We start from the raw sequence: 12,196 nt of genomic DNA on the forward strand, positions 1-12,196 counted from the left end.
CTGCAGAGTTCCCGAATTAGATCCAACGGAAATATACATATATATGAATTATATATATATATATATATATATATATATATATATATACACACACACACAAATATATATATATATATATATATACACACATATATATATATACATACACACACATACATATCATCATCATCATCGTTGTTTAACGTCCGCTTTCCATGTTGGCATGGTCAGACGGTTTGACTGAGGGCTGGCAAGCCAGAAGGCTGAACCAGGCTCCAATCTGATGCCCTTTCTAACGCCAACCACTGTGAGAGTGTAGTTGGTGCTTTTTACATGTCACCAGCACAAGGGCCAGTGTGGTGGTACTGGAATCGACCAAGCTTGAATGGTGCTTTTTATATTACATCAGCATGGACCCAGTCAGAAAACACCGATCACACTCAAATCGTGCTTTTTACATGTCAGCAGCACAGGAGCCAGTCAGGCTGCACTGGGAATGATCACACTTGAATGGTGCTTTTTAAATGGTACCGGGACAGGACTAGTCAGGTGGTACTGGCATCGACCACGCTCGAATGGTGCTTTTTACCTGTCACCAGCATGGGTGTCAATCAGGTGGTACTGGCCACAACAATGACTTCACTTGACATGGATATATATATATATATATATATATATATATATACATATACTCTTTTACTTGTTTCAGTCATTTGACTGCGGCCATGCTGGAGCACTGCCTTTAGTTGAAGAAATTGACCCCAGGACTTATTCTTTGTAAGCCTAGTACTTATTCTATTGGTCTCTTTTGCCTCTTATGCCCAACTTTTCTCTCAAAACACTTACAATCTGTCATACATGCACATTGACATTGGACATCCAGCAAAGCATGCTAGCTTCATTTCTTACAAGCCTACACATGTACTCAGCCCATGTTTTATTGCCATGTAGCATGGCTGTTCCCACACAGGCATTGTACAATCTGCTTTTCACTCTGAGGGAGAGGCCTTTGTTACCAACAGAGGCAGGAGCTCTCAGAGCTTTGCCCAGCCTATTCTTATTCTAGCAGCTATGCTCTCGGAGCATCCACCCCTGCTTCTTACTTGGTCACCAAGGTAATAGAAGCTATCAACTACTTCTATTTTTACCCTTTGGAAGTTGGTGGAATCTATTTTCTGTATATTTTTAGTGTTTATTGTACCTGTGCATCTTCCACATGCAAAAACTATTTTCCCTGTTATCCTTCTCTGATATTGCTGCATCTCCTATGTGTCCATAGCCTACACCAGGTACATCTTATGAAGTTACTACCTTTGCCTTTTCTACAGATCGAGAAGGGCCATCTACCTAAAGGGACTTGTGATTTGTCTCTTACTTACTAAGACTTTGGTTTTTGTTAGATTAACTCTAAACCTTGCTTCCATGCCTGAAATTTCTTCTCTAGTTCTGGTAGTGATTTGGCCATAAGAACTATGATGGAGGACTATGATGAACAAGAGGAGGCTGAGGACTGATCCTTGGTGAACTCCTACTTGTACCCTGAATTCCTTGCTATACTGGTTGCTAACCTTCACCATACTGACAACATCCCTGTATATGGTTTCTACAGCTCTCACTAACCACTTATCTATCTTTAGCATCTGCATTAACCACCAGATAAGGGAGCAGGGGTCTCTGTTAAAGCTTTCTTCATGTCGACAAAAAGAGTTTATTTTTGGCAAGATATTTCTTCTGCAGCTGCTTAACAAGGAATATAGCATCAGTTGTGCTCTTGCCTGGCACAAATCTGAACTGCATCTCATCTACACTAACTCTCTCCCTAATTAATTGAGCTATGATCCTTTCTGTGACTTTCATCACCTGGTCCAGCAGTTTGATACCGCTGTAATTATTCCTGTCTAAGGCTCATTTTTGCTTTTCTAGCAATTGACTATGATGCTGCTACACCAATTGTTGGATATGACTCCCTTTTAGACAACCTGATTAACTATACAAGTGACTAGGCTATATTCTGCTCCGTCAGATATTTTAAACATCTCAGCAGAGATTCCTGATGGGCCAGGGGCTTTCCCTGTCTTCAGGTCCTTAATTGTTTTATCTACTAAGCTACTGTTGATTTGGATAGCTGGTCCCTCAGCTGGGTCAACATTTGGCAGACTCTCCTTCTCTCATTCATTCTCCACATTTAGCAACCTTTCACAATAGTATTTCAAAGCTTCTTTCTTTGCAGAATCATTAAATGCAAGTGTACAATCATCTATGTGGACACATTTCTCTCCTATGACATCATGGTTTTCTCTCACACACTGTCTTGCAATCCAAAACACTTCAAGTCTCTGGTGCTCATGCAGAACATAGGTAAACTTTTTTTTCCCTACTTATCTCCTGGCTAGATACACCTGTCTCCTAGCTTCCTTTCTCATTATCTGATACAGTTCCCTGCTACTCCCACTCTTCCAGTCCTGTTTCTTTGTTCTGATGGCCTAATCTACAGCATTGTTCCACCACCATGTCACCCTAAGTCTGGATGGGACTTAGCACCAGTTGAAGAATTTATCTGTAGCACTCAGCAAGCTATCCCATAGGAATTCTCAGTTACCCTCTATGTTACAAGTCTGTAGTTCCTCCTCCTTCTCATCAAATTTCTCAATTAGGGTATCCCCAAATCTCTGACCATATAAAGGGTCCTTAAGCTTCCAAATCTTTCTTTTTCAGATTGGTCTGCTTTTTGGCCTCCTTCTGACCTGAAGTCTAAAGTCACTAATGAATAGTCTATGCTGGGGGTTACATTCTTCATCAGGGAAGGTCTTAGAGTTTATGAGCAGCCACGTATCCCACTGTCTGGTGAGAATGTAATCGATCTGGCTGGTGTGGTCTCCCAATTGGTAGGTTATCAGGTGGCTGGCTGGCTTCCTGAAGTTTGTGTTGCAGATCAATAAGTTATTCGCATCACAGAACTGCAGTGGCCTTTCCCCCTCTTCATTTTGGGAACTAATTCCATGGCCCCCATGTACACCATGGAAGATACTGGCCTACTGCTCAACAGGCCCATTGAAATACTCAGCCATGAAGATGAGACCATTGTCATAAAAGCAGTCATTTTGTTCATTTGGTAGACCCACTTGTGGAGCATAGACAGAGATAGTTGTCTCTGTACCATTGTGCAAAATTAGATTGAGCTTAAGTACTCTAGCACATACTCTGACTACCTCTATGACCTTATCCACCTATTTCTCTACAAGAAATATGCCCACAGCACCTACCCCATCACTGTTACCTTCCCAGAAGATGTTATACCTATATGTCTTGCCTGTGAGGAACCTGGCTTAAGCTCCCCTCCACCTTACCTTTTGAATGCAACTCACATGAGCACACCTCTGTTCAAGCATTTCAACAATCTCACCAAACCTACCTCTCAATGTGCCTATCTATCTATCTATCTATATATATATATATAAAGAAAACAGAGAAGTATTGAAGTATTGATGAACAACAATTGACTTACGTCAATTATTATTTATCAATTCAATGCAAATAGGCTGCATCCCATCCAACAGCTGTTTCTGCTTCCAATGTTGTATGGTATTGCCATTGATATGCAAAAATATTTATCATAAATATTTATTGATGTAAGTCACTTGCTGTTCATCAATACTTCTCCATTTTCTGTTTGCTTTAGATTTGGATTGTTGATAAACCTATGTTTATCCTTTCTTTACCTATAATGTATGAGCATAATATGTTTGCATATGTATGCCCATGGTTAAACATAGGTAATATACTGGTAGTGTAATGGATAGTTCTATCCTTTAGATAGTTATTTTAACCTCTAACTCAGATAACCTTAGCTAGCCTCCTTTTTTTCTCTCCTTGTTTCTTTCTGTGTTCCTTTCTGTGGAAGAGCGTAGGCTCGAAATGCTAAAGACTTCAATTCCCGAGCGTTATACTAATACATCTATTTGTTTTCTACACCACCTGTCTTTGTCTATTGTGTTTTTTGTGAATTCTCCTTATATATATGGGCAATGTCTGATGATTGTGCTGGGACATCAGATGTGTTATAAAACCATGTTTGGCATATGAAACTAATAGTAGCACATATTGTGTTTATTAAATAATAATTATATACATATCATCATTTTAATGGCCACTTTTCATACTTGCATGGTCAGATGGAATTCATTGGAGTAGATTTTCTACAATGAGATGCCCTTCCTGTCACCAACTATCACTGTCAAGGCATGGAAGGACAAGCACACATACACACTGGCTTCTTTCAGTATCCTTCAGCCAAATCCATTTACAAGACTTTGATTGGCTAGGTGCTGTAGTAAAAGACACTTGCACAACCCAAGGTGCCATACAGTAGGACACTGGGTTGGGCAAGTGTCTTTTACTGGTTTTCATCATTGTACTTGCAACTATGTTGTGATATCCAACTTCAAAAGCTTTAGTTGACCGTGTTGACCATAGTATTTATTTCAGTCTAGTACTTAATTTATTGATATACATTATTCAGAAAAGTCAAGATACAAAGAACAGATTCCAAGTAAGAAGTGTTAGCTGTTTTAGCTGAAAATGCGTGCTGTTTGGAATATTTGAAAATAATTCTTGTATAAAACAAATCTGATTAAAAACTGGAATAATTATTTTGACTTTATGCAATGAAGTTTATTTCTAACACATCTTACCGCATTATGGTTCCTGAATTGTTTATGCCTTCACCAGCAGCTTTCTGTATAGCGTTGTGTTTTGATTGCAACCGAGCAAGACGATTACAGCTAAGTGTGTATTCCTTAAATTTCTAGAATACATTTAAAATTAATGAATAAGACAAGTGATTATCACAGTAAATATTTTTTTAAATAACTAATATAACTCTACCAAGGTGAAATTAAATATAAAGTAAAAAATTTTCACCAAACTAATTTATTATAATTTTCTGAGAACCTTAGTCATATAATTTTACATTTTCAAATAAGATACAAGCTTTTGATAACACAAAATAGACTTTTAAAGAAACCTTTTAGGATCCTAATTTAAATTTATAACTGGCTATTGAAAGCAAGGAGTAAAAATTAAGATAAAATAAAGTCTTTTTAATTTAAAATTAATAAAGATTTTTGACTGAGGATTCTGGAAAGAATAAGTTAAGAAAAAAAAAAACCCCAAAAAAACTTACAGAAAGATAATAAGACTCCGTCTCCAAGCGATCTGCTTTGTGTTTTGCAGCCTCATGGGGAGACTTTGGTGGAGGAGGGTTATCAGTTAAGAAGAGGAGTGTCACATCGTGATCGTTCACAGAGATCATTTTCATAAGGGAGTTTTCGGCAGTCTCAAGTGTTTTCCACAACTGTCATAGAAAAGTGAAAGAAATGTAATATAATTAGCTTGAATTTCACTAACCATTCAACAGAAATTAAAGAACTTAAAGAACTTCAATGTTTTACTTTTGTTCTCACTGGAACATTATGTAAATAGCCAACAGTCATTTACCTCAATCTAGTAGATAAAAGTGGTTTCTGATACAAAAAGTTATTCGAAACAATCCCAATAGAATTCAGTATAATTCTTTGGGATAAGAAAACTTAAGCAGATGTTCAGAAGTTAACCAAAGAATAAAAAGAATTGGAGGACGAGCTAGATTAGTCATTTAGAAATGTAAAAGATGAAAGAAAAAATCCTTAAAAAGTTATAAGTGAAAACAACAGGTAGTGACTTTGAAGTTGAACTCTAAACTTGCAAGTTCAAATCCTGCTACAAGTATAATATGGTATCTTTGAAAGACATATATTTGACCGCAGCTAGCACAATTTGATTTATTGACACCACAAGTATCACCCAACTATATAAAATAATTTATTTTTAGAGTCTGAAAGTGAAGTGTTAGTCACAATACTTTTTAAATCAAGATTTGGTATTATGAATATTTTGGTTAAAATATAGCAATTACAAAGTTATATGGTTGGTTGAGTAAAAAATTCAAATACTACAACAAAACTAAACATTCTTCATCAAATTGATTAGCAGAGATTAATAATTATAAAGGCAAAATACTTTTAATAATGCATTTAATCAACACTTTTGATCATTACAAGATACAGAAAATAATTTAAACCTGATCACTTCTTAATCATATACAAAGCTCATGCCAGAAAACTGCTTACACATCTACTACTAAAATTACACAGGCTCTAAAATGTCAAAGAAGATTGTGTGGCTGCTTGCAAACTCTCTCTCTCTCATTAACAGATCTCACCCACTGGATTTGTAAGCCAGTAGATGAGACATGTTAGTGAGAGTTAGCAGGTTACATACTGTTTCATACCTCTTCCACCATGACAAGTATAACCTTCTGTGGTTCTTAAGTAGCAATATACCATGTTTGTTCCAGCCCACCTGATGCATCCATCTCTCCTACACTCATTATTCTTGTTACTCATCCCACAGACATATCCAATCTTTCCCCCTTCAAATCTGCAACACTCTCCACTTCAGCTTTATATTAAATGTTTTTAACAAAAATATGACTATTGCTCAATTACTGATTCAACCATGCAAGCCGATTTAGGTATATAATTTTTTCAGTTTAATATATATATTTTTGGCAAAACAGTCAAAAACTGTTTGAGTATATTCATAATCATAGCCAATTTTTTTTTAAAAATCAATACATTTTTGGCAATAATCTTCAAGAATCTGTTGTAGCTGAGAAGCAAAAAAAAAAAAGACGATATAAGAGTTTAAGTTCCACTACAATAGTTGTGTTGGATATTTAAAGTAGGGATGTTTCTTATCTATTAAACAATTCCAAAGGTTTCCAGTATTAAAAAACAAACAAACAGAAAACAAAACAAAACAACAAACAAATGAATTCAGAGTAATTTCTTTTTCTGTGAAGACCAATAGTTTTAAAATCTAAAGTATAAATTTATATAGAAACATAACAGGCAACAATGACATTAATGAATGCTTCCTAAGCCAGAAGAGTAAAGTAATATCCTTTACTAACTTCATCATTTTCTAAGTGTACACCTTCTAATCGTGCTTTTAAGGTTTCACAGCGATGGGTCATTTCATCCACAACTGCATTGATAGAGCGTGCCTTAAAAGAGGAAAAAAAGAATATTTAGTCATCACATACATTGAAATTAAAACAAAAATGTTTTAAGACAAAATGTTTAATTCATATTTTATTTATAGTGAAGAATTACATATTGTTAAAAACAATAATGGCTACAGAGTTGCAAGAAATAAAATCTTAAAATATTATTGATGGTGGTGCCCCAACATTACCACAGCCTCTGGGCTGTAACAAGAAAAGATTAAAAGAATATATTTTTCAAAACAATAATGTACGAAAAATAGACTGATTGAAAGCATTTGCTGGACTGAAGTTCAGATGTGAAAGTTAAGAATAAGTTGGTTCTGCCAAATTTCCCAAACATGATGCAACAAAACAAAGCGGAAGCTTTTATGTGCTTGTTTACAGCTAAATTTTTCATTAACAACATCCTACCATTTTAAAAATGAAAGGAAAATATATAACTATGAAAACACAATACTAGATACACTATGCCTTGTCAGGATACTCATGAGTGTTGCTGGTAACATGTAACCCAGGATGACCTGTTGCATGCTCAGGTTGTCAGTGACTAAACTGGTAAATCTACTGAGCCTATTTGATGAGGAGGCTGATTTTTGGACACACTGCAAGATGAAAACAAAACCTGTCAAAGGGTGGACAAACTCAGGAGAGTCAATGGTCATCCAACTGCATGTACATATACATGTTTAAGAGGCATGTGATGACTGGAGTTTTTGGTAGTCAAGTTTCAATAGGCAGAAAGGAAATGTCCAGCAACACTGCTGTAGAACATATACTTCAGAGCATAATGAGATACATAGATTATCCTGATCATTTCACTGCAGAACCCCTAGTTATCTTAGCCACACCATATCATAAGACTAGGAAATCAGAGATGAGAGGTGAGAAATGGAACAATTTTCCTTCATTATAAATTAAGACTGAAAAAGTCAGCTGGTGATGAGAGAGCAGCAATTCAAACAGAAAGAGAGGAAACATCATATGATCAACAGAGAAGACAAGAAAACAATACTTTTTTCTGTTATATATCAAATAAATGTCAGGAAGGAAAAGTATAGTAGATCCATTGTTTATATGGGCATATTATGACTATAAATCTTTCAATAGAAATTTATGTCTCACCTCATCTCCTTTATATGGTTGATACTCAAACTTTTTTGGTAACATGAACATAGCATTGTGTAACTCAAGGAACTTTTGTTTGTCTGCCCGAGCATCAAGACCTTGGATGCATTGATTCAGTCGGTCAATAGCTCTCTGGTGAGAGTTACGTAACTGTTCGTGGGATGAAAGATACATTTTCATAGTTCGAGCAACACAACTATGGTAACCAAAATTCATACACTGTAAGGAAAAAAGAAGTATAAATATTTAAAATCAGTGTCTATGATAAATGTTAGAACAAATTCCACAACCATCCTCAATTACTACCACTTAAACTCACAAACCATGACTTTTTTGTAGGAGAGATAGTATACAATCAATTATCTTAACTTCACTTTCAATAAAGGTTTCAAAACTTCCAAAGCCACTTAAGTCATTTGTACTGTGTAGAGAAAGTGGCATTACTGAGAGAGCTGCATACAAGTGGTTTTCACACTGAAGGGGAAATTCAACCTCATAGATTCTCTGCATTCCAATTGGCCTGTTCGTTCAAATGAAAATTGATTGAATGAGCTCATCTCATTCACAAGAATCTATGCCAATCAACTAAGAATACTATCACATGTCACCATCACTCACTGGACAATTCAACTGAAATGATCAGACTGAAGACACAGCATGCTTCTTCAACATGATGGCACTCACCTCCACATCATTAAGTTGACCAATAATGCTATTTAAGAGCTCAGTTACGAAGTTCTACTACACTCACTGTATTCTCCTGATATACTGCTTACTGCTTTCATATTATCACTTTTTATAGTTGTTTGCCAACAGTTTGCAAGGCATTTTGTTCAACAATGACATGGAGCTGAAACTATGGCTTGATAAATTCTCCCAGTCAAGATCTAGTGATTTTTACCATCAAGGCACTAACAAGCTAGCAGAATGTTGGTAAGTTGTGAACAATAAAAGAGAATGTTTTATTGACAAGGTTGTTATAACTGTTAATGAATAATAAGGATTAGAATACATTGAACAAAAAAAAAAGAGAAAAAAAAAACGAACAAATTTATCTCATAATATTAGTTACTTCATCATTAAACATGACAAAAAGTAACCTTTTGCTCAAATTAAATTGAAATTTAGATTTTAAGCCTATATTCTGTAAATAGTTTGCTACTGGGATGCTAGGTTTCAATATAGATTTTGTAAAGCTATATCATCATCATTTAACATTTGGTTTCCATGGTAGCATGTGTTGGACAGTCTAACAGGGGCTGGCAAGGCTGGGAGCTGTACCAGGCTCAATTGTCTGTTTTGAATGGTTTCTACAGATGGATGCCCTTCCTAATGCCAACCACTTTACAGAGTGTACTGGGTGCTTTTAGGATCATCAAGTACCTTGCAAGACAAAAAAGGCAAAACCCCTCAACTGGGAGTAAAGAGTTATATTGAGGAGGGGGCTTTGTAAATGATACCATAAAGATGAAAATCAAAATCAAGATAAAAAGTCTTTAAAAGATAAAATAATAATAAATGGATAATGATAATAATGATGATAACAGTAATGAACATGAACTTTTTCACTTACATCCATAAGGTCTGTGATATCATCAGAGTAATATTTATTGATGGCAGCATTAGCAGACTCTATACATAAAAGATAATCATTTCGTGCTTTCAAAGCCTTTAATTTGTTCTCATTGTATTTGTGTTTCCGCTACAAATAGAAAGTAAATATACCAAATATATAGGATACATAAATAAAAGCTAATTTGAACATGACTTCTTGTGATATTCCTCCTGCCAAAGCCAGCAATGATTTTCATTTATTTATTTTATGAAATAGCCAAATTGTAAGAGACAAAAAAGCAGAGAATGAAATAAAATACAAAAAAGGTGAAGAAAGAGAAAGGAGAAAAAGAGTCATAGAGAAATCAAGAAAAAGTGAGGAAGAGAAAATTAAAGAAGTGAGAATTAAAGATACATCTATTTAAGAATAAACAAGAACAAGGAACCTCCAATGTAGTTGTGCAACTACTGCAAACAGCATCTGGATCTTGCTTAAACCATACCCTACTGTGGTCAGTAAAGGATACACTTGGACAATGTAGTTTCTGATATGTCAAAAAAAACAAACAAACAAAAAAACAACCTATGATCAAAGATTGGAATGCAGGTTAGAAGCTAAAAACATTTTAATAAATTAGAAAGATGTTTATCTTGATTAACAATGCATAATCATTCTTATAAGGCCTAATTCTTTAGGATTAGAAGTCTAAGAGCATCTAAAGGTTTCATGAATACTCTATTGTCCAATTCTTCCTTAGAAATGACTGAATTCTGACAAATAGTAATTGTATGTGAGCATGTGCTTATGTATTTTGTGATAAAATAAGGACTAATAGAAATATCAAAGCACTTTTGTTGAATTTAAACAGGTTAAGGCATTTGCAACCCCTAATGCCAGGAAACATGAAGTCAATGAAATTTGACAGTAGAGCATTTATTTATCGTCAAACAAGACTAAACTCAATTTTGTTGAATAACTACATGAGAAAAAATTTGGAAAAAACAGACAGAACATTGGATTAATGATATTGCATGTCTATAATATAAATCCCGGTGTGTGTGTGCGCGCATGCGTGTGTGTGTAAAAGATTATAACGGCTGTGTTTTTCAACTGATTTTCTCCAAACTGGGAACATGCATTACTTACATTCCAGAGATGGTTTTAGACTCTTAAAATTTTTCACATAATGAGTAACAGGCCCCATGGGGGTAGAAAATAGCTATTCCTGGAGAAGGGAGGTAACTCTTTGCAAAGTAACTTTCAGAAACTGATTGTCTTCTTTACATCCATTGGTCAAAAAATCATCACAATCTCATCTAATATATAAAATAGAGATGTGTGTGTATTCACTTTTCACATGTATCTCTATCTCTCTATCAATCGCTATTGTTTTCACTGTAAGTTTTCAATTGCTATTTAAAAACAACAACAACAAATTACTGACAGAAAGAAGTTCACAATTACTGATGAAAGTAATTTCATACATAATTTACTGACAGAAGTAACTTCAAAAATTTCACTCAAATCCGTACACTAAGTTAATTTCCCTAAAAATTACTTATTTACTTTGCAATGGTTTTGTGTTTTTCTATTGTTAACAGATTTTTTTCTGGTTCCTACGATACTGGCTCTTTGGTTCACTAAGTGACAAATTTTGCTTCAACCTGTACAATTCTTTATTTTCTGTAATAATTTCTTATTTACTTTCTGCCCATTGTATTAAGAAATATAATTTCCATTACCCAGTTATTTTCATTATTTACTATTTTCTGCACACATGTATTTCTGTATATGTATATAACCATGCCTAGAAGGAAAGTGTCAAATTTGTCTACAATGTCAAGGTCAGCCAAAAGAATGTCTCTGTCCAGGGAAAGAGAAACCGCTGCAGAAAGGGAAGCATACCAAGAAACAAACAGACTGAGCACTAAAAAAGTCAGAGCATCTCAAAGTGATGAACAGAGGTATGCATGGCTGACAAGGAATAGGATCTCCACTGTAGAATGAAGAACAATTGCAACAGCTCAGAGAAGCAACTTCTATGAAGTAGCCTTCAATTAGCAATTCATTATGCAGATAACACTACAGTTTCCATTGGTGCGATGACAACTGAGTGCATACATTGTAAAGCAAAGAAGTGACCTGGAGAGACACCTGCACTGTGCTGCAGTAGTGGAAAGGTTAAACTCCCTGCAATCCCCCAACCTCCAGAGCCATTAAAGAAACTGTTGTCATCAACTGACTAAGATTCCAAGCACTTCCAAAACAAAATTAGACAATACAATGCTGCACTACAGATGACATCATTTGAAGCCACAAGAAATTTAACTGAGCCAGGATTCATGCAAACTTTCAAGATCCAAGGTCATATTTATCATTGGATTGGCTCTGTACTATCTCTGTCAAATGAATCACCAAAATCAGCCTTT

The 12,196-nt window shown here is 35.2% G+C and overlaps 1 protein-coding gene across 4 annotated transcripts in view; it reads right to left on the reverse strand.

The window, feature by feature from the left end:
- LOC106872494 (SLIT-ROBO Rho GTPase-activating protein 1-like) overlaps nt 1-12,196 on the reverse strand; it is a 518,762-nt gene that overhangs the window by 57,112 nt on the left and 449,454 nt on the right. For all 4 annotated transcript variants that reach the window (XM_052967274.1, XM_052967276.1, XM_052967275.1 and 1 more), the window contains 5 exons: nt 9,786-9,914; nt 8,210-8,431; nt 6,992-7,084; nt 5,162-5,332; nt 4,671-4,783 (listed from right to left, as the gene is read on the reverse strand). In XM_052967274.1, the coding sequence (XP_052823234.1) occupies nt 4,671-4,783; nt 5,162-5,332; nt 6,992-7,084; nt 8,210-8,431; nt 9,786-9,914 (728 nt within the window). The remainder of the gene's footprint in view (nt 1-4,670; nt 4,784-5,161; nt 5,333-6,991; nt 7,085-8,209; nt 8,432-9,785; nt 9,915-12,196) is intronic.

Source organism: Octopus bimaculoides, chromosome 4 (genome assembly GCF_001194135.2).
Source record: "Octopus bimaculoides isolate UCB-OBI-ISO-001 chromosome 4, ASM119413v2, whole genome shotgun sequence".
Taxonomy (NCBI): Eukaryota; Metazoa; Mollusca; class Cephalopoda; order Octopoda; family Octopodidae; genus Octopus; species Octopus bimaculoides.